The 27,241-nt window shown below is 46.5% G+C and overlaps 1 protein-coding gene across 8 annotated transcripts in view; it reads left to right on the top strand.

The window, feature by feature from the left end:
* The window catches only part of BRSK2 (BR serine/threonine kinase 2), a 502,819-nt gene extending 477,147 nt beyond the window's left edge, over positions 1 to 25,672 (top strand). For 7 of the 8 annotated variants that reach the window (XM_075928205.1, XM_075928203.1, XM_075928209.1 and 4 more), the window contains 2 exons: positions 8,266 to 8,313; positions 24,754 to 25,672. In XM_075928205.1, coding sequence (XP_075784320.1) covers positions 8,266 to 8,313; positions 24,754 to 24,929 — 224 coding nt within the window. In that variant the 3' untranslated portion in view covers positions 24,930 to 25,672. The remainder of the gene's footprint in view (positions 1 to 8,265; positions 8,314 to 24,753) is intronic. The other variant, XM_075928208.1, reaches the window with a different exon arrangement.
* The last annotated feature ends 1,569 nt before the right edge of the window (positions 25,673 to 27,241 follow it).

Genomic DNA, 27,241 nt, shown 5'->3' with positions numbered 1-27,241 from the left:
TGGTGAGGTTGAGAGAGTCAGGTGGTAAGAGAAGCCACTTGTGGTAGAGATCTGTCCAGTTCAGACTATTTCAGCTATTCTTCCAAAAGGTCCCCCTTTCTTTGCCACTAAGGGGAAGGAATCCCTCACTGTCAGCCTAGCAATCCCACATAAAGAAATTCATGAGCCTTCTAACCAGCACTATATTTCATCCTCTGTGTTTCCTCTACTGACACTAGCTAGAAATATTTAGACCCTATTTCTCCTTCATGTTTAAAACAACCAGGTTGCTCCCACTGGAGAGTCTTCTCAGTGTGAGGAACAAAATGTATTTGTCTGTCTCAGAGGTGAGGGAAAGCATTCTACACAAACCTTGCTGTGGGAAAGGGATCTGACTCGCAGCTTTGCTCTCTCTCTCTCTCTCTCTCTCTCTCTCTCTCTTTTCTCATGGGGAAATCAAATTATAAATGCAGAATCTCTCTCCTCTGTCTAAAACTTCACCCGAGAATCTCTCCGGAGCGATGGACACCCAGCCCGTTCCTTAACATCAGCTCCATGTCACTGAGCAGGGGGGATTACGCCTAGAAATGTAACGTAGCACAGAAACAGAATGGGTGGGCTCCTGAAGTGAAGCATGAGAATCCCCTGCAGCAGGGCAGGGGAAGATAACAAGGACACAGGAGAGACTCCAAGTCAAACAGTCCTGCAGTCAAATAGTCTGCTCAAAAAGATGTGTGTGTTTTTTCAATATGAAGAAAAAAGGATGCCCCTTGGAACATTTAGATTGGAGTCTGGGGCCAGGAGAAAAGGACCAGGCCAGGGAGAAAGAGAAAAGAGGATTGTTTCCATTAAGGCAGCAGCCGGCATCTGATGCTGGCAAGCCATGGAGCACCTCTCCCCCACTGCACTGGAGCGGGTGAAATGTGATGAGGCGAGGGGAGTGACAGGGTCCATCAGCTAGTCCAAAGGAGCTCAGGTGGGGCAGAAGAATGTTTCTTGATGGGTGGCAGCTATGACGGTCATGGAGCAACTTCCCAAGACTCACCATGGGATGAGCTGCCTGTCTCTCTGATTGGGAGGCAAAGATCATTCTGCTTCCTCCCCCTCTCCCCAAAGCCCGCAGAGGACACAGGCAGTTGTGCTCAGAATATCTAGTAGCAGGGCTTGGAGATGCCAGGGAAGCAGAATGGTGGCCCCAGGAGTGGCACCGAGCAGGTTTTGCAGGGGGCTAAGCTCAGCCAGGCTCACTCAGAAGGATGATTTGCTCCAGGACGGCATCTTAGGGAGAATCCAGGGGAGTACTTGACTAAAAAGGAAGAGAGAGTGAGACTGAGCCCACCTACCTCCTGCCCCAAGAAACAGTTGCCTTCCTCTCCCATGGCTTCCAACTCTAACGACTGAGGCCAGCAAGATAAGGCTGCTGGCTTCATGCTGCTGGGGTGCTGGCTGTGAGAGAGCCTGCCTGAACATTCTTAACACACCATGCTGGGCATTGTCAGCCTCTCCTGCAGCAAGAATTTGTCCCCAGTGCTGCTCGTGTTCTCACGCTAACGGCCTCTGCAGCATGGAGCGGTGGCTCAGTTAGCTACACCTGCCAAGGTTCCCTCTAAGCTACATGGTAGCACGGCCCTGCAGCTGTTTAATGAGCCTCACCCAGACAGGGGCTCAGGGCTCCGCACATGGAGCTGCCTGGCTGGGGCAGGGGCTACAGCAGCACCTGCCTGCTGAAGACAGAGGTTCCCACGTAGGGAGGGAGCCTGTTTCCCTAGCATCCTAGCCCTGGTCATTCCAGTTTTACTGCACATTGGATAGTACCTTACTTGGCTGATCGTCCCACTGAAAACAGTGTGACTCATAGAGCATGGTGCAGCTCAGCATGAGTAAGTCTGGCAGGATCTATCCCTCTGTCTCCTGCTTGCTGTCACAGACCTACCAACTATGTCCTCTGACATCCAGGTCAACTGCCATTATTGGCGGGCCGTTGGAACAAAAATGTATAAAGTGGGAAGTGTGGAAGGATCACGTTTAGAGCAGTATTACCCTCGCTGAAAGTGTCTTACTCCATCAGCATCAGTGAGCACTTGTAGGCTCGTGACGCTGATGTTTATTCTCTCTCCTGCCCTTCTTTGAATCACTATGTGACATGCCAGCCTGCTAAACCAGCTGGCCTGGGTTTCAGAACAGGACTCACCTTTCTCTGTCTCTCATTTCCCTGAGCTCACATTAGCGTTTGCAGATGTTGCATTGTCAGTGTGTGTGTGTGTCTGTGTGTGTGTGTGTGTGTCCAGAATAAGTGTGTCACACCTCTGCACCCTTTGGTCTCACATCCCAGATAGTATCCTCCCTTTGCACTCTCATTTTGCTTTTTTGGGACTCATTTTGTTTAACCCCTCTCAGCTTCACTTAAGTCAGAAAATACCCTTTCCCTAATTAAATTCATAAATAAATGAAGTCCCTAGTAGAAATGAAATGACTCTATCTATCCAACACAGAAACAGAGCCCAACTGGCCACTGTCAGCCCAACTGATCAGCTTTCTCCCCAGGTGGTGCTAGGAATTAAGTCCTGTACATTCTAACTGCTGGGTCAACAGCAACATCAATAAATCCATTATGCTCTGCACCGCCCAGGAAGGATCACTCCCTCCTAGTTTGACAGAGAAGAATACCAGCTCCATGGGCATTCATCTTGATCCCACCCACATGCTACTCCACTTGTAGTACTCAAACTTGACCTAGACAAAACTACACTATACTGGAACAAAAAGGATATCCATGGGGAGAAAAAATCTCAGCTCTTTGCCTTTGTCTCTATCCAGTACAATCTCATTCTCTGCTAATGTATACTCCACTTTCCTGATGCATTCTTACACCGCTGCTAAATGACGGTCTGCAGAAACTGACAGTGATCATTTCACTGTGCATCAGTTGTTCCCTTCCTTTCCTTCCTGAGACTTATTACTTGAGAAGGGAGTTCTCTACATAACCTTTTGAGCATTGCCTCTCTTCAGTAGACTTTCTGCTTGTTTACCTTTTTCTCTTTTATGTTAGTTTTAACCCTTTGGTACCTGATGGCTTCCGAACTTCTCAAATTCCAGCTCCATACATCAGAGTTAAAAACCACACAGATGCGCACACACACCAGTATGGATACTTTCTGTCATATCACTCAACTTGTATCCAGTATATAATATACTGACTCCTTTTATAGCTGGACACTCACATTTTGCCCAGAAACTGTAACAACCTGAAAGATTACCTAGGAAGATAGCTATGAAACTTGCAGCATGCAAATGTGGGAAAGGAATTGCAAATTTCAATCATCAGTCTAGAAAGACTGAGCAAATAACAATGGAGCATCAGGAATTTACAAGAAAATAATTCTGGGTTAGCAGAAGTCAGAAATACCAGGAAACTAAGCCTGTGTATGTGTGTGTGTGTGTGTGTGTGTGTGTGTGTGTGTGTGTGTGTGTGTGTGTGTGTGTGTGTGTGTGTGTGTGTGTGCAGAACTTCATCAAAATTATGAAAATAAAAAATAAGGTTCAGGTCTGCTCTTAGTGTTGATGCAAACTAGTTTATCCAAATCCTCCTGAAACATGCTGGATTTAATTAACATCTATTGTGCACTTTAAGAAGTGTAGTTATATGACATCCCCACCCTTCTCAGATGGCAGAAAACACTTGGAGTTTGCCCTCATGTGCCTCGCAAAACATCTGGATAGTACATGCATTGGGTTTTGGAGCATTATCCAGGGACAGAAATGTAGTTGGAATTTGCTGGGTTGATTTTCGTTAAACGCTTTATGGATAAAAACGCCATTTTTAGCGTGTGAAACTTTTATAGTATAGAATATTTATTAGGACAAACATTACAGTATGATAGAAATGTCTTAGACTATTCAGATGATCATCATAAGGAAGACAGGGAAAGGATTTTTAGCCAGTCAGTATCAGGAGAATTTCTAGAATGCATCTGTGTGGTGTTTGTTAAAAAATACACACACACACACAAATTGTAGTGCATGCAGCAGACATAAGAACTAAATATGGATCCCTATGCCATCACTGGTACCACATAACATATATAATGCAGTTACTGCAATTTTGGATTAACATTTTAAAGAAACAAAATGAGTTATTTGTTTTTGCCCTTGAGATATTTTCCATGCTCCTGCTACTCCAAAAGAGTTTTTGCATTTTTTTTGCATTTTTCCCTATTCATCACATATAGGTCTATGATTTGCCATTAATATTTTAGAAACAAAAACATATTTATAATGGCTCAGATATTAAAGTTCAAATTGTATTCACAAGGCCACATGACAATAATTTTTTGTTTTCTGGATTTTCCTTTTTACAGTTGAATCACGCAATTAATGTAGAGTACAACAATTTAACAATTAGAGGGATCTAAATCAAATTGCAAAAACATCTATGATAACTGACATAAGAGACTTTTAAAAAATAAGCAATATTTGCCCAAAATAGCCATTGAAAGTAACATTAAGTTTTTGAGCCAAATCCACAAATGCATGGAAATACCCATTTCAGGAGAAAACCTCCAGTAACTAAACCCTCCAAAGCATTACCCAAATGTGTCCCTTTGCATGTGGAGTGTTGGTGGCTCAGGGGGCCAGGCCAATTCCCTGGAAAATCCATGGAAAGACTCCCATTGACTGCACTGGGAGTTGGAGCAGCACTTAAAAGCATGAAAAGTCCCATTTAAGAATTAGTTTTAATTTCTTTAATGGGGGGCTCTCTTAATCGTTGACTAAATTCCCTGAGCTTTAGCAATAGGTGGTGAATACCTCCAACAGTTGAGCAGAAGGGGTAGTATACACATCAGGGGCCTGATCTAATATCAGCTGATATCAATAGGAACTTTTCTATGGACATCACTGGACTTTGGATCAAGACTTTGGATCAAAACCCAATACCCATATTCATCCCTAGTGTTATTTCACTGGCATCAGTGGAGTTATACTGAAGACAGATCCAGCCCAGCTAGTGTAAAGCTGTTTTTCTTAGATCTTGCAATATCCCTTAATAACTCAAAGTAAAATTAATCCTTACTGTAAATCCATTGAAGTCCATGGATTTATTCCAGGGAATACATTATGCCTTGTGTGTCTGTTTCCTCATTGGTAGAAAGGGGATAATAAAACTCAGGTACTTTACAGGGCTGTTGTGAGGATGAATGTGTTCTGGGCACTTTGAGTAAGTAGAACACTATGGCATAGAAATGTTCTCCTCCAGCCTCATTTGATCACTGGTCCTGCTTAATGTCCCAGCATGCATTGGTGTTGGTGATGTTACTTCGCCCAAAGAACACAGCGGAGGCAGTCCCTCCTCTCTGGGGGTATGTCTACACTACCCCGCTAGTTTGAACTAGCGGGGTAATGTAGGCATACCGCACTTGCAAATGAAGTCCGGGATTTGAATTTCCTGGGCTTCATTTGCATTAGCAGGGAGCCGCCATTTTTAAAACCCCGCTGGTTCGAACCCCGTGCAGCGCGGCTACACGGGGCACGAACTAGGTAGTTCGAACTAGGCTTCCTAGTTCAAACTACCGTTACTCCTCATTTCACGAGGAGTAACGGTAGTTCGAACTAGGAAGCCTAGTTCGAACTACCTAGTTCGTGCCCCGTGTAGCCGCGCTGCACGGGGTTCGAACCAGCGGGGTTTTAAAAATGGCGGCTCCCCGCTTATGCAAATGAAGCCCGGGAAATTCAAATCCTGGGCTTCATTTGCAAGTGCGGTATGCCTACATTACCCTCCTAGTTCGAACTAGGAGGGTAGTGTAGACATACCCTGGGGGACCACATGAGGGCCGTAGTCGTTTTGACTAAATAGTGCAATTTTGTGAAGTGTGTAACAGAGATGGGCCTGAATCAATATCTAGGAGTTGGCAATCTGGCTCCAGATTCTAGAGCTCAGTCCCATCACTGGTTTGTAATACTATTTAATATAGAGTATAAAATAGCATGAAAAAGAAAACCTTTGTAAATCCAAACCACACAGTAGAACAGGCACTTACCTGGCAAACAGCCCCCACCCCAATCCTTTCTGGAGTGACAAGCGTTCCCCCAGAACAGGAGCAAGCAATGCAAGTGGGGCTGGGTATTGAGGGGAATGGTGAAGGATGAAATTTTAAATAAATAATGTGCTGTGGGCCCTCAGTAGTTTGGCTGTTGGAGGCCTTGGGCACAGTTTGCGGCAGCTGAGGAAGTTCTGTCCAAGCTGTTTGCAGACTCACCTTTGCATCCTAGTAAATTCTAAACGTTATGTGATTTCAGTGAGGAACGTGGTTTGTGCAGCACACACATAGGAATATCCAGGGCGGGATGGCCAAGGAGCCTAAAGGACAATTAAACCTCCTGGCCCTTCTCACATGCCTGATCCCCTTTTCCTTGTACCCTGTTCCCCACCACATGCCATAGGCCTCCATCACAGTCTCCCTCCCTGTCCCTTTCATATACCCTATTTCTCCTCTGCTCCCTGATCCCCTTCCTTTTTCCCTCTCTTCCCCAATCCTAACCCTTTTTCAAGAGCCTCCCATGCCTGGTGGGTATGATTTCTCTGTCACTTCTGCCAGCCAGACTCTAAGCTTTGTTTTGGGGATCACTGAAAGTTCTTTTCTGCTACTCTGACCAGTGTCGGTGGACCCAAAATGTTCTCCCTTTTCCATGGTTTCTAGAAAACACCTGTTGTAATCTCCCCATCTTGGCTAACATCAAGAAAACATGTTACTCAGGCACATGGGCTGTGTCTAGACTGGCCACTTTTTCCGGAAAAGCATCTGCTTTTCCGGAAAAACTTGCCAGCTGTCTACACTGGCCGCTATAATTTCCGCAAAAGCACTGACGATCTCATGTAAGATTGTCAGTGCTTTTGCGGAAATACTATGCTGCTCCCATTCAGGCAAAAGTCTTTTTCCAAAAATCTTTTTCACAAAAGGGCCAGTGTAGACAGCAGAGATTTGTTTTCCGCAAAAAAACCCCGATCGCGAAAATGGTGATCGGGGCTTTTTTGCGGAAAAGTGCGTCTAGCTTGGCCACGGACGCTTTTCCGCAAAAAGTGCTTTTGCGGAAAAGCGTCCTGCCAATCTAGACGCACTTTTCCGAAAATGCTTTTAATGGAAAACTTTTCCGTTAAAAGCATTTCTGGAAAAGCATGCCAGTGTAGATGTAGCCATGGTGACCTGTACATTCTTTTTTCATTACTTTTCTCAGTGTTTTGGGGAAAAGGGGAGCTGACAGGTGACCCAGACCTGCCCTCTTCTTGGCTGCTCTCAGGAAGCCTATCATCACTTCGGTATCTAAGTGTGGGTACGGAGTCAGAGCAAGAAGACAACTTCAGTGGAATTTAAGTGCATTAGAAATCATCTAGCTACGTAGTAGCCATTGGGCACTCCGGACGGCCCAGCATTCTGGGAGCCACGTTCCTGGGTTCTGAGCGTGGTTCCGAAATGCTGAGGAATCTGGAATGCTGACCTTCGGGAGAGGGCTTTGCCTGATGGAAATTTCTATGTGCTCATGCTCAGCCTGGGTGATCTTGCTGCATTAACGCTTACGTTCACCTTCTCGTTCCCTGGATTTGGGTGGAAGCACATGGATGCTCTGGCGATGGGAGCTATAGACAATTCTGATAGAAAATATACATAAAATGATTTAGGGCTGGAGTCTGCCACTTTTAACATTTAACTGCACCTTGATCTGTGAGAAGACCCATTAAAATCTATAGGCATAAGGGTCTACTCTGTCTGAGTAAGGGAGTCATAATGCTGTTTGTGACTGAGAGGGTATGAGGTGACTTTGTGAGAGGGATGGATGCCAGAAGAGTGTGGCTGACACCTAGACCACATACACAGTCGTATGCATATGCCATGATGGGCTCCCAACAGGGCAGTGTCGAATAGTTCCCTACATCTTGATTGCGTAGGGTCGTTTTTTTGTGACTGGCCAAGTGAAACAATATGTTTCGAGAGTTTTGATTTGTTGATATAGTTCCAAGACATGATATGCCTGTGTCCAACATCGGTCACTAAGGTAAGAGAGTGGGTGGAAATGGGGGGAGGCGGAAAGAGGCAGATTGTGCTCTCGGTGACACCATTGGGATTCTGCTGGCATAAATGGGGGTGCGCTTGGTTGTGTAAACGCCTAGCTTTGTGCGTTTCCTGCTTCCGAAGATAATGCACTAAGTGACTGCTTTATGCACAGAGGTATGGAAACCTTTTTTTTTTTTTATGTTTTTCCCTCCCTCCCTCCTCTTTCCATTCTATGATCCAGACACCACTAACTGTGTGGAATTGATGACTGGCAGACTTTCAAAATGTGGTAAGAACTTGCCTTCTGCCTTCTCTCCCTCTTCCCACCCCTGCTGAATAACATAATATCCTCCTCTCTTCCCACTCCTTTTGCACACCTACCACCCCCCCCCACCAACTTCCTCTACCTCTCACTTACCTTCTGTGCATATGCACACCTGTTCCTTCCCGTCCATACCCCTGTGCACAGAACCCATCACACTTGCACCCTGCACAGCACAAGTATGTGCTGTTCAACCTGTGAGTTGCTCCCCTCACTTTACTCCATGCCCGCTATAGCATTTTTGCTTTTTTGCCTTTGACTCAGACTTCACTTTGAAGTCGCCTCTCTGTGGGTGAGGCTGTGCATTGCAATACCTGCTTTTTTGAGTTGCTGCCTCCTGGTCTCTCCTGCAACTGAGAGAGAGAATTCTACTTTAATTCCTCTCCTTATCACTCCCTCTTCTGTCCTTTCCCAACCCCATGTTGTCTGGGGCAATCCCTTCTTTCTTCTGGAAGGCCACTGCATAAGACAGATCCCACATTATGGGCCAGATCCTCAGCTGATGTAAATTAGCATAGTTCCATATTTTGACTCTGAGGATCAATATTGCCCCTCTGGAACCAATTAGAGTTTAGGCTCTTTTACTAGGGATGGATTCCCTTGTTTTCCCCAAAAAAGCTCACATTTTACCTTGCTTGAGGTTCCATGAATTTCATTTAAATTTAAACACAGAGAGAGAGATAAAGAGAGAGAGATTTTTCCTTTTCTCCTATGCATTTGCCCCTCTCAGTGAGAACAGAAGTGGAAATGCCCAAATACACCGAGGGAGTTTTTCCTCTTGGTGCAAATGGCCTGAACAGAAACAGGAAGTACGTGAAATAACACAAGAGAGAGCCTCTTCTCTTTAGGTGTCTAGTCCAGGATGGCAGGCCTGAAACATTCGGCTCTTTATCTGAGCCTAAAATCCAAACCTGTTTAGTATCTAATCACTCAGTCAAATACAGCTCTTGGTTACAACTCTGTCAATCCCAAGTAACTTCTTTAGCTTCAGTAAAGTTGCTGTGGGGTTATGATGGACGTAATATTGGATTTACAGAGATGTCACTGAGAGCAGAATTCGGTCTGTTACCTTTTATCCACGTGATCTCTTTCTATTAAATTAGTTTCGATGGAAGAAGTTTTTCTCTTTCTCTGAAATCATTGAACAGGAAATCTCTCCTCTCTTTCAAGTTGCAGCTAGTTGCCTGGAACTGGCAACATCCTACAATTGAACTGCATAGAAAACCTGTCAGTGCTCTGCTCTCTCTAAATAGTGCATGCCTTCTTGCTGTTCACCTTCTATCCAGCCACACCCACCTGCTGGTACAGTGCTTGCTTCAGTGCTAGCAAGGGGAAGAGAAAATGGAGTAAGGGCCTATGAAAGAAAGCATTTTCTAGACAATAGAACAGAGGACCAGCCCTAACTAAATCATCCTAGCCAGGGCAAGCTGGGACTTAAAAACCTCTAGGGATGGAGATTCCACCACCTCCTTAGGTAACCCAGCCCAGTGCTTCACTAGCCTCCTAGTGAAATAATTTTTCCTAATATCCAACCTAGACCTCCCCCATTGTAACTTGAGACCATTGCTCCTTGCTCTGCCATCCATCACCACTGAGAACAGCCTCTCTTCATCCTCTTTGGAACCTCCTTTCAGGAAGCTGAAGGCTGCTGTCAAATCCCCCCTCACTCTTCTCTTCTGCAGACTAAATAAGCCCAAATCGCGACACTAAAAAAGAAAGTGTTATCACTATTCATAGTAGTGAATAATCAGAAGCTTGCCATGTGGGCTTCATGTCTGTTAATGATACCAATGCTGCTATCTCTAGGGTTGCCAGATACTTTCTCAAAAAATCCCAAACATGGCATAGAAAAAAATTGGTTGAGGAAAAAAAACCAGGGAACCAAACTACCAAACTTGTTGAGCAAAAAAAAAAAGGTCACTCTGCCTTTACATTTCCCCACACCCTCCGCCAAACACAGCAGGGGAAAAATGTCCCCACCAGCCTTCTGTCCAAGAAAAACATTTTACATGTCTGGTATTTTCTGGGGTTTTTTTACCAGACAGAAAACGCAATTACCAGACTTTCCGGGCAACAACCGGACACCTGGCAACCCTAGCTATCGCTGTCCTACATATTTATACTAAAAATCAGCCATCTGCTCGCTGTCATACTTTATTGGAGGAAAAATGAAATATTTTGACTTATAATATCCTTATAAGCTAAAATTTGCTTTTTAATTTCAACCACTGATTTATGGGAAAGGGGAATTTCTCAAATCAAAGTATAACACAGTTTCTAACATGAATTAATAGTGGTGTAATAAAAAATAGCATTACAGGCAGTCCCCAACTTACGCGGATTCGACTTATGTCGGATCCGCACTTACGAATGGGGCTTTCTCGCCCCGGAGGTCGAGGTGGCGGATTGCTACCTGCGAGCTCCGGGGCGAGAAAGCCCCGTTCGTAAGCTGCTCCGGTGCCCCTGGTCTGCTGGAGACCGTCTCCAGCAGACCAGGGGCACTGGGCGGGTTCCCGCGCTTCTGAGGCTTTGCCAGAGCAGACGGTCTCCAGCAGACCAGGGGCCAGACGGTCTCCAGCAGACCAGGGGCACCGGAGCAGCTTACGAACGGGGCTTTCTCGCCCCGGAGCTCGCAGGTAGCTTTGCCAGAGCAAAGCCTCAGAAGCGCGGGAACCCGCCGCGGCTGTGGCTTCAGTCCCGGTGCCTGTGGTCTGCTGGGGACGGTCCCCAGCAGACCACAGGCACCGGGACTGAAGCCGCAGCCGTGGCGGGGTCCCGTGCCTCTGAGACTTTGCCAGAGCAAAGCCTCAGAGGCGCGGCACCCCGCTGCCGCTGCGGCTCTGCTCCCCGTGTCCCTGGTCTGCTGGGGGGGGGGGAGCGCAGCTAGTGTGCCCCCCCCCCAGAAGACCAGGCTTTTGTTTTGGACCCTGGGGCAGAGCAGCTGGGGTGCTGCCGATTGGTCCTGCAGCGCCGCTCTGGGCGCTACTGGACCAACCCGGCAGCACCCCAGCTGCTCTGCCCCAGGCGTCCTGATTCAGCCACTGCTGGTCAGTTTCAGCAGCGGCTGAATCAGGACGCCTGGGGCAGAGCAGATGGGGTGCTGCTGGGTTGATCCAGTAGCACTGAGGAACGGCGCTACTGGAGCAACCCAGCAGCACCCCAGCTGCTCTGCCTCAGGCGTCCCCAAGTCAGCTTCTGCTGAAACTGACCAGCGCTGACTACAGGAAGCCCGAGGCAGAGTTGCTCTGCCCCGGGCTTCCTGGAATCAGCTGCTGATCAGTTTCAGCAGCAGCTGACTTGGGGACGCCTGGGGTTCTTAAGTTGATTCTGTATGTAAGTCACAACTGGCGGTCAGTTTCAGCAGCAGCTGAATCTGGACGCCAGTTCCGACTTACATACAGATTCAACTTAAGAACAAACCTACAGTCCCTGTCTTGTACGTAACCCGGGGACTGCCTGTACTGCATAAAAGTTAAAATCTTCATGTTGAAAATGCAGTTGTCATCTGAAAAATGGCACTTTACTCAACAACTTGTTTCTTGTGTGTATTCAGAGTCAAATCTGCTTACTTCATTGACCAAAATAAGCTTCATACTTATACTTTATACTCTTGTTAAGTCAGGCAGAGCCAATACAGATGTAAAAAGAATGGATTCTGTTCCATGTGGGGCATCGTCAACAGAATTCTTTGCCAAGTTCCAGCCTGTTACATCTGCCAGTCCCATTGAAGAAAAAGGGGTTCTATAGAGGACGCAGAGGGTCCAATTCAGCCTTCAGACTCCATTTTGTTTTGCTTTTACTGGTGATGATGTGCCACCTGGAAAGAATCTGGGTTCAGATGTGGAAGATTATAAAAATAAATCTTGATGTTTGTAAACTGAACACATTTGATCTGGAGCCACTGAAGTATGACAAACATGGAAATGCTCCAGGCCGTTTCTACCTCAGAGTAGAACCTCACTTGAGCTATAGAACAGCAAGTCCAGTTTTTATTCTGATGTGGAACCATTACTACAGCTGACTGTGCAGCTGGGTTTGATAGCTGACAGTGCCTTCTCCGCTCCATGTCCAATTCTGTTGGAGTCACAAATGACCGCCTTTCAGCAGGATGTTGTCTGCCAGCAGGAAGCTCAGAAATGTCCCTTTGATTCTAAAACTTGATTTTCCATTCTTGCCTCTCTTTGTGAGAAGTGCTTGCCATTTATCAGCCAAGATTTCTGATCCCATACCGGACTTCTTTGTCACTCTAGGGAAAGCAGTCTTTGCCCATTTTCTCATGTTTCGTCTCTCCACCAGGAAGCCCCAAGACTATATCATGATCAGTTTTATGGCCGTGGATTGTGAGGACACAAAGAAAGGATTATTTATATTCCAGTATCAGCTAAAGGTCCAAATCAGATCAGCGTCCTATTGGGCTTGGCACTTCGCAGAAATATATCAAGAGATATACCTGCCCCAAAGCACTCAATCTAACTCCTTTGGTACCAGATTGTCCAAGAGCTTTCATGTCCACTCAGTCTACACTTACACGGAGACTCTCCGGAGATCAATCTTCCAGGATTCGATTTAGTGGGTCTAGTAAGGACCCACTACATTGACCACTGAAGGCACCCACATTGATCCCAGAACTCCATGGGGTTGCAAGGAGGAGGGAAGTCAATAGGAGAGTTTCTCCCATTGACCTCCCACAATGGTACTGCTGCAGTAAGTCGAGCTAAGGTACGTCGATTACAGCTACGCTATTCATGTAGCTTGAGTTGCATATCTTAGTTTGACTTTCTCCCCCCATGTAAACCTGGCCTTATACATCTTGCACTGACTATTTGTACTGTGACACTGTGGGTGAAACACGAGTCATTCTGGAGCCCTTGGTTTGTCAGTGACCTTTATGGAAATGGTGCAACCCCAGGAGAAGCACAGCAGTGACCAGCTCCCTGTCACATCATCCCCCCAGCCCAGTCTCACTCTTATGTCTCGCTCACCTGTTTCTTGTAGCGCTTCCCATAGCTTCCTGCTCAGAGTGAGGGATTGTGAGCACCCCTCTGACTCAGCACCCGGGGAATCTCTGTGCATAGTCCTTGTACTGCAGGGAAGGCTCCTCTTTCTGTCTCCTAGTGACAGTACTTGGGCTGTGTACAAGTGTCAGCCTGTATCAGTGACCACAGAGCACCATTCCAAGAGGCTGTGTGGTTGAAGCGTGGTTAGACTATATTCACACTACAGCTGAAGCGGGCAACTTTGCGATAGTAATGTGGAACCCCTCGGGGTTATCAATAATCAGAGGTGCGGTGGCAGAGAATATCCTGAGCTGTGGCTCCCTTACAATACCCCGGACCATGTAGGCATTGGTCAGAGCAGTTCTGTTCCTTATGCAGTCCCTCTGCCATTTGCTCTGCCCTCGCCCATGAGAGGCGAAACAGGGGCACTAGCAGGGAAGAGCCTGTATCTGTGGGCTGCTCTCCCCTAGTGAAAGGGTTGGCTCACCATGTTCATGCTGCGAGCTATAGTGAAAGGACCTTTCCGGTTTTTAATCAAATCTGGCGTTTCTCATTCTTCTGCAGGCTTTCGGCCTTTACGAATGTAAGTGATCCAATCTGATTGATACGGGGAGTGGGTGTGGGGGACAAGTCTGCTATAAAAGATCAGAATCCAACAGGATTTAACTGTCACAAGAAACACGAGTCAGAGTTTCCAGAAAGCTCAAGAACAGGTTTCCAAGCACTCACCACCCACAACTGGGGCCCAATGTTCCAAGGAGCTGATCATCTAACAGCTCCTATTGTGATACTTCAGGCCAGATTTTCAAGTCTCCCACATCTGGTGTCTTCGGCCGTGTCCAGACTCAGGGGGTTTTTCGGGAAAAGTAGCCTTTTCCCGAAAAAACTTCCCCTGCGTCCAGACTCAAGCCGCGTTCTTTCGAAATTATTTCGAAAGAACGCGGCTTTTCTTTCGATGGCGGTAAACCTCATTTCACGAGGAAGAACGCCTTCTTTCGAAAGCTCCTCTTTCAAAAGAAGGCGTTCTTCAATGTAAAGAGGCCGTCTTCGAAAGAGAGCATCCAGACTCGCTGGGTGCTCTCTTTCGAAAAAGCGGATTTCTCTTTCGAAAGATCCGCCTACAGTCTAGACACGATCTTTTGAAAGAGGCTCTTTCGAAAGAAGCCTGCAGTCTAGACATAGCCTTCCTCTCTGAATACAGCAGTATGTCAGCCTGCAGAAAACTCAGAAATGTCTGCTTGGATGAGGAGGATTGCCATTGCCAGTGCCTCCCATGGCCCCATGTAAAAGTCTCCGTGTCATGCTGCATAGGAGTGGCTTTCCTTTTAAACAAAATACACTTTTGGTGAGATTTCTTCACAAGAAATAGGAGGTGAAAGGTGAGAGAGGAAATTTTCACCGGTGCCTTTAAGGGGACCATTCGGGGAACTTAGAACTTGTGAGTTCACAGCTGGCTATCTGGTAGGATGGGACAAATCCTGTTCTTGGCTGACAATATTGCTCAATAAAGCAAAGGCCTTGAAGACAATGGACAGTGGCAACACCAGTGTTCCTGGCAATGGCCATGAGTTTAAGGAAGAACGGAATCCTGTGATGAAAAGCATGCCCTGTGAGGAATTTCCTAAGTTTGAAGGCCAACCCATTTGCTACAAGGTCATCTTGCAACACCAAAAGCATTTTATCCCCGCCCCCCTTCTCCTGGCATGCTCTCTGCATTGCTAGCAGCAGCAGTTCAAATGCACACACAGCTCCCTCCACTCCCCTCCCCTCCCCTCCCAGTCCGTTCACTGGACTGTTAGGTGGCAGTGGTGGCTTGGCCAGGGCTATCTTTCCTAGTGGTTTTTGGCTTCGATGATGGAGCTCCTGAAATGGGAGCAGAAAAGGGAGATGCGAGAGGAGCCCCATATTTCTGACCCCTCCTCCTCCCACTGTGTAACCGCCACCACCCCAGCCCACACAGAATCCTGATGGCAGCTGGCCTGCCTGACTCAGTGGAGGCTGAGCAGGATGTCAGTTATTTAGGAGTCCGGTTCTCTTTGTGTACGTGTGAAATAGAGAGTGCGTACAAGAGGGGTGGAAATTGCCACCCAAATACATGTGGCCACTTGCAAACTGTGGACTTGGCTCTTGCACTGCAGACTGTGTGATTTAGGGGACTGGGCAGGAGAATGGGCTATGGCGAATTCTAGTTCGTGGGTTCACATCTTGCCCAGGTGGCTAGGGACCGAATGTTACCATCGGCAGCTGGGGTTGAGACCTACACAAATAGCATATGATGGGTTCCGCGCAGTCCTTAGCAGATAGCTGTCTCGCCTGCAAAAGCTGCTTTCAGCTGGCACTGTCATCAGCTGTGTCAGCAAAGGCTAATGACTGAATGAACCACGGCAGCTGACCTTCCCTTCCCTCTGGAAGTGGTCCTTCCAGGCCAGGCACATTGTTGGAAAAGCTGGAGCGCTTCTGTGGAAAAATAGACATCCATCTCCTGGACTGTCAACCCATGTCCATTTGCTGGGGGGTCTGCCTCGCACATGGAGATCAGATAGGCTAGCTCCTTGCAGGGACACCAAATTGCAATGAAACGAAGAAAGCTGCCCTAGTAGAAGATTTGTCACGGCAGTAATAAAAGGGGAATGGCTTTAACTGCCGCTGACACCATCTAAATCTAACTACGTGGTAGCTGTGGGCCTCTGTGACATCGTATTTGCTACATATTCAAAAAGATGGCAACCTGAACATGTTTGCTTCTTCCCCATTCACTTGTTAATCCAAATAAATCAAATAGACCAAAGAGAAAAATGTGAATATTTGCACTGATTCTTAAATTTTGACTTCCAGCTAGACAGAAAAGAGAAAGGCAGGGCCTCATCATCTTCCTCTAGAATAGGTAGGACTTAGAGGTAGGGGCAACTGAGAGAAAACACTTATTCCCCCATGTCTTGCTTTATTGGATTGTGAGCACGTGTGTCGGGTATGCTAGGCATTGCCTTTCCAAACCGCCAGCCTGGCCCCGCCCATACTCTGCCTCCAGAATGCCTACTGGGGGCAGGGAAACTGGTGCTGGATGCAGCGTGCTCTGGGGGGCTGAGGAGGCTGGGGCCATGTGCCAAGCCACCTCCCCACGATGATGGCGGGGTAAGGCCTGACCAGAAGAGGCAGGGCTGGGGGGCTTGCCTCCTTCCGCCCTACCTTCACCCACCTCCCATGCCTGAGCTTTCTGGGTCAGAGACTTTCTCTCTGTTATGTATTTCCACACGGCTTAGTACAATGGGGCTTTAATCCTTGACTGTGGCCCCTAGATGATGATGATGAGAAATAAAATAATAATAATTAATTATTAATTAATTAATATTTATGAGAGGAAGAACAAGTTACGCTTAACTCTTCTTCCCACGTGGTGCCAGGAATTCAGACTTCTCGCAAGATTGCCTCTTGCAGCAGGTCCTCTAGTTTGGGTTCACACTGTTTGAAAGGCAGGGAGTCTGCCAGTGCAAAACAAGCAAACAAAAAGTAAACCTCAGCTGCACACAGAGGCTGTCTCTACACTGGGCCACTTATTCCGGAAAATCAGCCGCTTTTCCAGAATAAGATGCGAGCTGTCTACACTGGCCCTTGAATTTCCGGAAAAGCAACGATGCTCTACTGTACAAAGTCAGCCGCTATTCCGGAAAAACTATTCTGCTTCCGCTCGGGCATAAGTCCTTATTCCGGAACACTGTTCCGGAAAAGGGCCAGTGTAAACAGCCCAGTAGTCTTTTCCGGAAAAAAGCCCCGATCGCGAAAATGGCGATTGGGGCTCTTTTCCGGAAAAGCGTGTCTACATTGGCCACAGACGCTTTTCCGGAAAAAGGGCTTTTCCGAAAAAGCAGCCTGCCAATGTAGACGCTCCTTTTCCGGAAAAACTGAAAACGGAATAGTACACCGTTTTAAGCTGTTCCGGAAATTCATGCCAGTGTAGACACAGCCAGAGAGTTTGAGTATAGCAGACCAGAAGAGTTTAAGGGGAAATAAGTTACTACCCATCAGAAAGGGCCTCAATGCTTTTAGTGCAGGGAGCTGGATTTTTGCCACATGGTATCCAAGGAAACACTAGCAGCAGAGGCACTCAGGAAGCAGTCGGAAAGGACATGAGTCAGAGAGACAATTGCAGCAAGGGAAGTCAGGAAGAACACTGGAGGTCAGGTTAACCCTGGGTCTCACCACCTTCCCCATGGAATGTAAGATCCATCTCTTCTCATTAGCGTCCCCGGAACAAGACAGCTAATGCTGTATAGAGCCAAAACCCTCTTGAGCTTTACCTAACAGACACACAAAACACTGGCGCAACATTTGCTATATGTAATTTTATTTGTGCTTATAAACCACACGGATGAGTTTATTAAAAGCACATACATTTGAAAGAGATGGCTCTAAAGGACACGTTTCCATTGATTTCTGTGGGAATTTGCCATTTGCTTAACTGGATGACAGGGTAAGTCCTCCTCTCTCTCAGACTTTTATGAACCAGTAAGCGGGTAGCAGCTTCCAAAACTTTCCTGGGGCTGCTGCAAGTCCTTCCCACCCTCTTTTTGTTTCTGATATTTCCAGCAGAGGGAGCTGAGTTTCTTTATGAGATCAAAGCAGCCATTTTGTTCTTGGCATAACCACCTGCTCTTCTTCTTCCCCTTTCGATAAACACGTGAAGCATGTTGGCTTTGCCCAGGGTCTCTGGGATGTTGTTGGTGCTGCTAAGTCCTTGTCAAGCAGATTTCTTAGCAGTGGCAAATGAAATATAGGGTTCTGAGGGAGTCCACTCAGCCCATCTGGACAGTGTCCCTTCACTTCCTTGGTCTGGTGTCTGCAATTCCTGCCTCTTAGTGCTGGCTGTACCCAGTCCATTCACAGTTAGAACATAAGAACATAAGAACGGCCGTACTGGGTCAGACCAAAGGTCCTTCTAGACCAGTATCCTGTCTGCCGACAGTGGCCAGCACCAGGTGCCCCAGAGAGGGTGGACCGAAGACAATGATCAAGCGATTTGTCTCCTGCCATCCCTCTCCAGCCTCTGACAAACAGAGGCCAAGGACACCATTTTATCCCCTGGCTAATAGCCTTTTATGGACCTAACCTCCATGAAATTATCTAGCTTCTCTTTAAACACTATTATAGTCCTAGCCTTCACAGCCTCCTCTGGCAAGGAGTTCCACAGGTTGCAGCCTTCTTGCAGCATTGCGCAGAGTCTATGCCACACAAGAAATTACCCTCTGCATAGAGCTATTTCTATTTCACCTCTTCAGTGCCCAGCCCCTCTATAGCTTCACTACTTGTTTTCAAACTGTTTACCTTCTCTAATAGATCTGCAACATCCAGCCCTGCCATTCGGCTCGGAAATGCTCATGCCCCAATCATGTCGCTGTCCAGTCTCCTCTTTCTCATGATTGTAAACCTAATCTCTGTGGGTGTGTCTAGACTACATGCCTCCTTCGACGGAGGCATGTAGATTAGCCAGATCGGAAGAGGGAAATGAAGCCGCGATTAAAATAATCGCGGCTTCATTTAAATTTAAATGGCTGCCCCGATCTGCCGATCAGCTGTTTGTCGGCAGATCGGGGCAGTCTGGCCGCGACGCGCCGACAAAGAAGCCTTTCTTCATCGGCACAGGTAAACCTGGTTTCACGAGGCTTACCTGTGCCGATGAAGAAAGGCTTCTTTGTCGGCGCGTTGCGTCCAGACTGCCCCGATCTGCCGACAAACAGCTGATCGGCAGATCGGGGCAGCCATTTAAATTTAAATGAAGCCGCGATTATTTTAATCGCGGCTTCATTTCCCTCTTCCGATCTGGCTAATCTACATGCCTCCGTCGAAGGAGGCATGTAGTCTAGACACACCCTGTGTTACTATGATCCTTCTCACCCTTGAGTCTCCTTGCTGCCCTTCCCCTGGGGTTCATACTGTGTCCAGCAGAGTTTGCATTGGAGGTTTAAAAAGCTCCCAGCCACAGGACCTTGTTTCTCATTCAGAAATATTACACTAACGCTTTAGGACTCTGAGCTGGATTGGCGGATGTGATATATAGCACTGCTTGTACCAGGTACTAATAGCAGGAGACTTCTAAACAGTCTAGTGATGGTCCACTAAGTGCTGCATTTTCATGACCCATTTTCCAGGAAATCCACTAGGCCAGGCAGTTAACAACCGGCATTAGGAGACACAACCACACTCATCTTGGTGTTCTCAACATCTCTAAACCATATCACCATAGAGCAAGTCCTTAGTCAGTCGAAGACCATTAGCTAAATTAGTCCATGAGTGTCTAACAGGCAAGAATATGGATGCCATAGAATGCTGTGGTTGTCCATATTGATTGTCCTAGGATCCGTTCTTCGTTGCCAGCTAAACTATTTAATTGCAAGCTCAGCTGCTGTAAAAGGCAAAGGAAAGAAAGGGTTAGAGAAATGGCCTATTTTTAATAGCTCTCTCTGAATATCCCTAAGGATTTCTCACTTCCCATTAAAATTTTAACTGAAAATGCTGATTATAAAGAATTTAGTAGTGATATCGGCAAAGACGAGGCAGGCTATTAAATACTGTTGGCCCAGTAAATCTCCAGACACTTGAAAGCCACTAGGGCATGGGGGTGGGGAATGCAAAGGAGTTGCATATTTTAATGTGAAGATTAAAATCCCGTATCAGGACTCACCAAATGCAGAGCATTTACATATAAAGTGTACTCATGTTTTATTGGTCCATTCTTGCAAATTATACTTTTGTCTATTCTATACCTGTCTATGCAAAGAACTTAAACCTTACTAATCCCCATAGAACGCCGCTTTTTCTGCCCTCTCCTCCTCTCTAAGCCTGTTGAATAAACTACTCAGCTGAATAACTAGAAATACTCCCCCCCCCCATGCTTCCTTCCCTACCCAGCATTTTTTTAGTGCTGTCTTCCATTCTTTCTGTCTGCTGACTCCATTTGCGTATGAAGACGAGGGTCCAAAGCCACATAAGAACTTGCCCTGGTCCACAGTCCTGCACTCAAGGCTGAGTGTTACTTGCATTCCCTGCCCTCCCCCTTTGTTTTTTCCATTGGAAGGGAGTAACCACCTACAAGTAAAGAAGAGTCTGTGCAGACTGGGTGCCCACAAGCCATCCAGCTTTGGAAAACTTCACTGAGTCTTAATGAGGGGCTTCAGTAAAAATCCTGTACTTGAATCCTCCCTCCTCCTGAACGCTGGGGAGATTGCAGAATCCAGACTGGGTTGTCCTATCTTAGCTAGGTCCCACCTGTCCAGCAGCTAATGGTAGCTTGGACTTGGCTTATCAGTGCACAGAATCAGCACCTGCACTCAGACACTATATTTTTTAAAGCAGCAAATAGAGACAGAAGAGGAGATACACTGGAAGAGACAGGCGGATCCTTCACCCTGTGCAGGCCGGCCATTTGGATTTTACAGTGCCCTTTAGCATGCAGAGGGGGAACTGCTGCTGGCCAGTCACTCTGGGGTTGAAGAGAGACTAGCAGCTCTGTTTTACAAGGCACAAATACCATATACATCCTTGCTCCTTGAATTAAAAACTGTGGCTAACAATCGCAATTGATGCCTGTCTAGCACGTTTCAAAAGGAGGAAAAAGCACTTGACAAACTGAGTCATTGCCATTAAAATGTCAACATTTCCCAGGGTAGTATCTAAGACACTGACGTTGTATTGAATTGAAAATGTAAGGAAACACTACGCCAGCTCAGGCACTACTCCCTGATAACTGCGGGAAATGGTGCCCACTGATATGAAGAGATCCCTGCTCTCATAACAGAAGTGCAGCCATTTCCGGGTGGAGAGGCACCAGCCATGTAACAGTAGACAACAATACTGCAGGGTGGAAAGTAAAGAATTCTTTATGCATTGGGGCTGCAGGGTGAGTTTATGTTGGCAGAATGTCATTACCTAACCCAAATTTGTTAGGACAATGAAGCCAGCAGCCCCTGCTTTTAAGAAAGGTGCCATGGGACTTAGGGGCTATGTCTACACAGCAGCATTAGTTCGTAATAACGGACGTTATTCCAAAATAGCAAAGAGCGTGTCTACACTGCAAGCCTTTATTTTGAAATAACGTTGAGCTGGAGGACTTCTTACCCTGACTCCTGTAACCCTGATTCCACAAGGAATAAGGGAAGTGGAAGGAAGAGTGCTCTTCCTTCGACTTCCTACTGTGTAGACAGCGCCAAAAGCTGACTTGAGCTATTTCAATGTCAGCGATGCAATTGAGTAGCTCAAGTTGCGTAGCTTAATTCAAGTTTTGCCCTGCTGCCTAGATGTGCCCTCAATGACTGAGAGAAAAAGCAACCAGAACCCATTTTATTTTTATTTGAAAGAGGGCAGCTCAGCACCACATCAAGGCAAGCGGTTCAGAAATCAGTCCAAGGGCACCACTTTGTAGAACCACCAGCATCAATTCCTGCAACTTCTAGGGGATTTGGGTGGACACTTATTTATGTATGACCAGGCCAGAGCTTTCTTAGCTTTTAAGCGAAAAGCAAGCCCATGAGCTCATGCTGATGTGGCTGTAGTCAATGAGAACGCTGACTTGTGACTCAGACTAGACGCTGGCATGAGAGAGTAAGAGAAACTCTCCTTGCCCTGACATGGGCTTACGTGACACTGAGTCAGGGCATGCAGCAGTGAGGATATGCATGCATGTGGAGCAAGGAGGTGGCAAATGGATAGTGCTAAGGCTCTTCCCGCAGCTGTTCACTGGGCAATACATCTGTGCAGTGTGGGGGCGTCATCATTTGTGGCTGAGCCATGCCAGCAGCCAAGAAGCACCTCCCAGCCCCCTGAAACTGTCTCGCAGGCATGGCTCTGCAACACAAAGACTCCTGGGGCTAGTACTGGGTTTGCACATCTCATGCACCACTCCTAGCCCAGGGCTGTGCCTAAAAGTCACAGTCTAGCTCTTAGTTGAATCACTTTGCAATAGCAGGGATTGATATAGTGATCACCTGCCCATCCATGGCCAACTACCCTGATTACTTCTGCCCCTGTGAACCTCTTGGGATATGTCACAGCGGAAGCATGTGTCCACCATGAAGTTACATACTATAGTGCATAGCAAATAAAATCAGGCATATAGTTATGCATGCTCATGAGGGCTCCTTACATAATATTTGTGCCTTGTAAAGTGAGGAAATCCCCAAATTACAGAGACAAGGTGGGTGAGGTAATATCATTTAGTGGACCAACTTCTGCTGAGGAGAGAAAAGCTTTTGAGCCACACAGAGCTCTTCTTCAGCTCTGGGAAAGGAACCAGCAAACACACCAGCAAAACGCAAAGTCAAACAGATTGTTTACCACATAATGTAAGGGACCGTTCTACACTGAATGGTCCATTATAATATTTACTACTTGTGTGCCACCTGGGATTTTGCTGTGCCACTGTAGTGCTTCAATAAAGATGCTTTAAGCCAGGGGTGAGGCACCTAAGGCCTGGGGGCTTCCCCCCCCCACCTCCTCTGGCTTGCCTGGATCCAGTCCCTGAGGCACAGAGCTCCCCGCTCCCCCCCCCCCCCCCCAGCAATGGGAAGCTGGTGCTGGCACTCCAGCCCCTCCCCCCAACTGTCCCACCATGAAACTAGAGCACAATCTACTAGCATAATCTACTAACCTACACCCCCACCTCCCCAGGCTCTGGTGTGCAAGGCGAATGTGGGGCGTGTCTGTCTCCTTCTCAGTCGGGGACCACGTCAGTGAGGGGTTTGGATTGTCTTTTTGCTTCTCTCTTGTATGCAGCCCCCTGACTCCAAAAAAGGGTCCCCCACCTCTGCTTTTAAGCTGACAGGAGAGAGCTCTCCCATCAGCAGAGCCTTGCAAATCCTTGGATGGCCATGGGTATCTGCAGCTGCAGGTATGACTGCGGATAGCTGAGGCTCCTTTTTGCAGATACGGATGTGACCGCAGATACAAATTTTGTATCTAGAACGTTGTATATTTGCAGATATACACTTTATATCCTCCGGTATCCACAGCTGTGGATGCAGGTATCCTGGCTCATTTTTGAGGCTACAGCTGCAGATACAAATTTTGTATCTGTGCAGGGCCCTACCCATTAGCAGAGTTAGTCCCCCTTCCCCAGAGGCTCTCCCAGGGACAGCACTGTCTAGTCGCATATGCTCAGCAGATTGGCTGTGTATAAGTCGCTCAGGGCTGTGGCTTTTTCACACTCCCAAGTGATGGCGTTATACCAGTACGGATCAGACCCTAGGATTCTCTCATAGTACAATGTGGCTGTGGGACAGTGATGGAGAACCATATGGCAATGAGCATGATGAGTAAATGGCTCTAGGGTGTTCTAAAAAGGCACAACGGCAAAGCAGTTGTGGTGGTGCCAGGAAAGGCTGTGTTCTGACCGATGTGCAGGACCCAGTCTGCGCCATGGTTGGCCCTAATCTGGTGCTGAATTCATCCAAGGTTCCTAACGCTTTTTTCTGTTAGCCTATGCCCCAGCCATGCCTTTGGCTCTCAGCTCCGTAACAGTGACACTCATAGTAACAAAAGCTGTGTGTAAGAGAGTGGCGTCTGTCAGCTCAGTACTAGTTCTTGCTTGTGGTCCTTGCAGTTAAATCCTGGCCAGAAACCTCATATGCTCAGGAGCCTGGTCTTGCAATCTGCTGAGCACCCGCTAGTCCTGCGGTTGTCGGTGAGGACTGAAGGTGCTCAGAACCATGCAGACTCCTATTACACACAGCAACTGAGCATCGCTCCTTTGCAACCCCGCCCTACTAACTTTTCCAATCTGGCTAGGCCCCTGCAATGCTCAGATGTTCCAGGCCAAGTGGCTGGCTGAAGGCGCATGTGCGGGCAGCCAGGGAGAGACCAATCCGCATACCTGAAGGAAGAAAAGCATCATTATTAACCCAGCACTTGCTCAGGTGGCAAGGCAGAGCTGATTGTGCATGAATTCCCCCCGTTTTATCTGTGCAGTTATACAAGAGTTGCATCTCCTGAGGGTTACATTCCACTCACACCTAATTCCACAATCTAAACACAATGCATAGCTGCATCCGCAACATGGTGCTGTGTGCCAGGATCAGGTCGCCATGAAGTTCCCCTGCTAGCTAGGATCTCTGTTCCCACCCACATGGCATGCAAGTAGAACACGCCTCTTCACTGCCAGAGGTGTCCCCTCTTAACACTCTTCCTGCTCATCATCTTCATCCTCCACACACCCCCATGCACGTGGCTCTGGATCTCTCATCACGTTCTTCTTGTTAAAAACCCCATTGTTCATTTGTTTGTTTGTTCTCTCTCTCTCCCTTTCCTCTCTCTCTTTCTCTCTGTGTGTGTGTGTGTTTTTTTTTTTTTTTTTGTCTCTTCTGTTTTGTGTACCCAGGCAGCCCATTGAGTAACTTCTTTGACGTAATTAAACAACTTTTTTCAGACGAGAAGAACGGGCAGGTGAGCCATCCCCCCGGCACGCCAACCAAGCATAGCGCAAACAGCAAGCGGAGCGATTCCGATGCTAATGACTATGGGTCTAGAGGAGACAATAAGTACCCTGCTGGCAAAGACAAGGCAAAGATGGTCTCATCAGTCGGCCTACAAGACCAACCTTAAATAAATACATTTAAAAAAATTAAATAACTTAAAAAACAAAAAGCAAGCAAGAATGAAAGAATATTCCTTAGCAAGCTAGCCTCTAAACTAGAAGGATGTATATACCTTTCCACAACAGTACAAAACTGTCTATAGACAAATTTTGTAAGAAGGAATGACTGTGTATATATACATATATATATTTATATATGATATATAATATATATCTCAGAAACAGAAAGAAAAGAAAGAAAGAGAAAGAAAGAAAGAAAAGGTAGCACAGATGGCAAAACCCAGTTCACCAGATCTTGGGTTGTGGCTTTTTTGGTTTTGTTTTTTTGTTTTTTCATCTCCCTGTATTTTGATTATTATTTTTATTTTTCCCCTCCTGGTGTTTTGTTGGGTTTTTTAAATTATTATTTTTGTTTCTTGTTCTGTTCATGCTCTCTCTGTTTCTGACGACACCGCTTGTTTCCGCTCTGCTACCAGGAATTATCCCGAAAAGTTAACATGTCAGCCACGACTTCACCTTCTGTGCTCTGCGGACACTTGTTGACGGAAGGAAACCGATGTAGACTGTCCAAGGACCAGTCCTGTTTGAGGTTCCCAGCCTCTCCCCTCTTCCCCCAGGAAATGGGTTTCTCCCCCGCCTCCTCCCAAACACCTTCCCAACACACACTTTTTCTTTTTTTCTTTTTGGTGCTCCATGAGGGAGATCGGCTCAGTAATGGGATTGTACAGTCTGGGCTGGAAGCAGGTTGCAATTGTTGGAGCGACACCATTGTCCTTGACAACATTCATCTGTGCAGGTGAACTCAGACTGGCAGGGGGAGGGGGAGAAGAAACAAGGGGAAGTGTTACCACGAAACCAGGGAGCAGTCTCAACCAAAACTACCAAGGAGTGAGTAAAAACAAAGCATCGAACCAAGACAATATCGGGGAGCTTCACTGTGGGATTTTCTCAAACTCCTTTTTTTCCTGTCCCCACTTTTTCCTTTCATTTAAATTGTGTTTGTTTTTTATACTCTTATCATTTTGCTTTTCGACCTGCTGGAGGGGGAGGGGATACTTCTGTGAGGCGGGGAGGGGGGAATGAACAAATAGAAAAACAAACAAACATTCAAGCTTAGGGAAAAGGCAACATATGGCAGCAAAAGAGGAGAGAAAGGATTCTGCCTAGCCGAGAACAGTCTCTCTTGCCACCAATTGCCGTTGCTGCTGCTGCTGCTGCTGCTGCTGCTCCTTCTTCACCTGCCTCCCCACTCTTCAGCTCCCTCCAACCACGCTGCCATGTTGGGACCTTCTTCCACCAGCAGGCTCCTCCACCACACCGTGCATTTGGATACAATTGTCGTGTCGCTAGTGCTGCATCAATATCAGTATTATTATTTATTTGCTGGTTTTAATTTATTTATTTGATTTATTGGGTTTTTTAACAAACAGAAGAAGAAGAAAAGAGGATAATTTTGGAGGGTTTTTTTCCCCATGTGTGTGCATGTGCATACCACTGGCACTTCGTTCGTCTGAGACGAGGGGTCGATGCTATGGGCAAGTTAATCACAAAGCTACTGTAAACTTTAAAAATTACTGCAAGATATTTTTATAAAGCTTTTTTTTTTTAAAGGGGACTGGAGAGGGTGGGAGTGAGGGTGAGGACTGTTTTTGTGTTTAAGTTATTATTAGTCTTGGTTATTTATATATACATATATATTTAAAAAATAAGCTGTTAGATATATCTTCTGTTTTGTTTAATTACTGTGTAGAGGCGACACTGAATCCTATTTATTTTGGGGAGAGGGGGGAAAAAAGGTACAAAAAACCCCTTAAATGTTCCTCTTGCAAACTTGACTTTTGTTGGGGGGGAGGGGTCTTTCTTTTCCCCCTGAGAGCTACATGACCAAGTGTAATTTATTCAGGCCCAAGTTCAGAGGTTAAAACAAACACAGTTGTACACATCAACGATAAAAACACAATGAGAAATCCTTCTTTACTGAGGTTTGAAGAACGTAGGGTTAGCATTAGAGTGCAAGTCTCTGATGACCTTCAATTGCTGTTTGTTGGGTTCCTATGGGTGTATGTTGTACCACAAGAATTTTTGGTTTTTTAAAATGATAACATTGGACAGTTTCCCTCTTTTTGTTGTTATTGTTGTTGTTTACTTTGTTTTTCCCCCTTTGACCAGTTTCACTTGTACATAGGTTTGAAGATTTAAAAAAAATAAGGCACAATTGGGATGGTGACCTTTAACTCTTGACCTTTCCTTGTCCCCCAATGGAAGAGATTTATTTTATTTATTTTGGGGTTGTTTTTATTTATTATTTTTTTTCCTATTC

The sequence above is a fragment of the Pelodiscus sinensis genome, chromosome 4 (genome assembly GCF_049634645.1).
Source record: "Pelodiscus sinensis isolate JC-2024 chromosome 4, ASM4963464v1, whole genome shotgun sequence".
Classification (NCBI taxonomy): Eukaryota; Metazoa; Chordata; order Testudines; family Trionychidae; genus Pelodiscus; species Pelodiscus sinensis.
The sequence above is the reverse complement of the archived record's forward strand: the minus strand, read 5'-3'. Positions and strand labels throughout refer to the sequence as shown.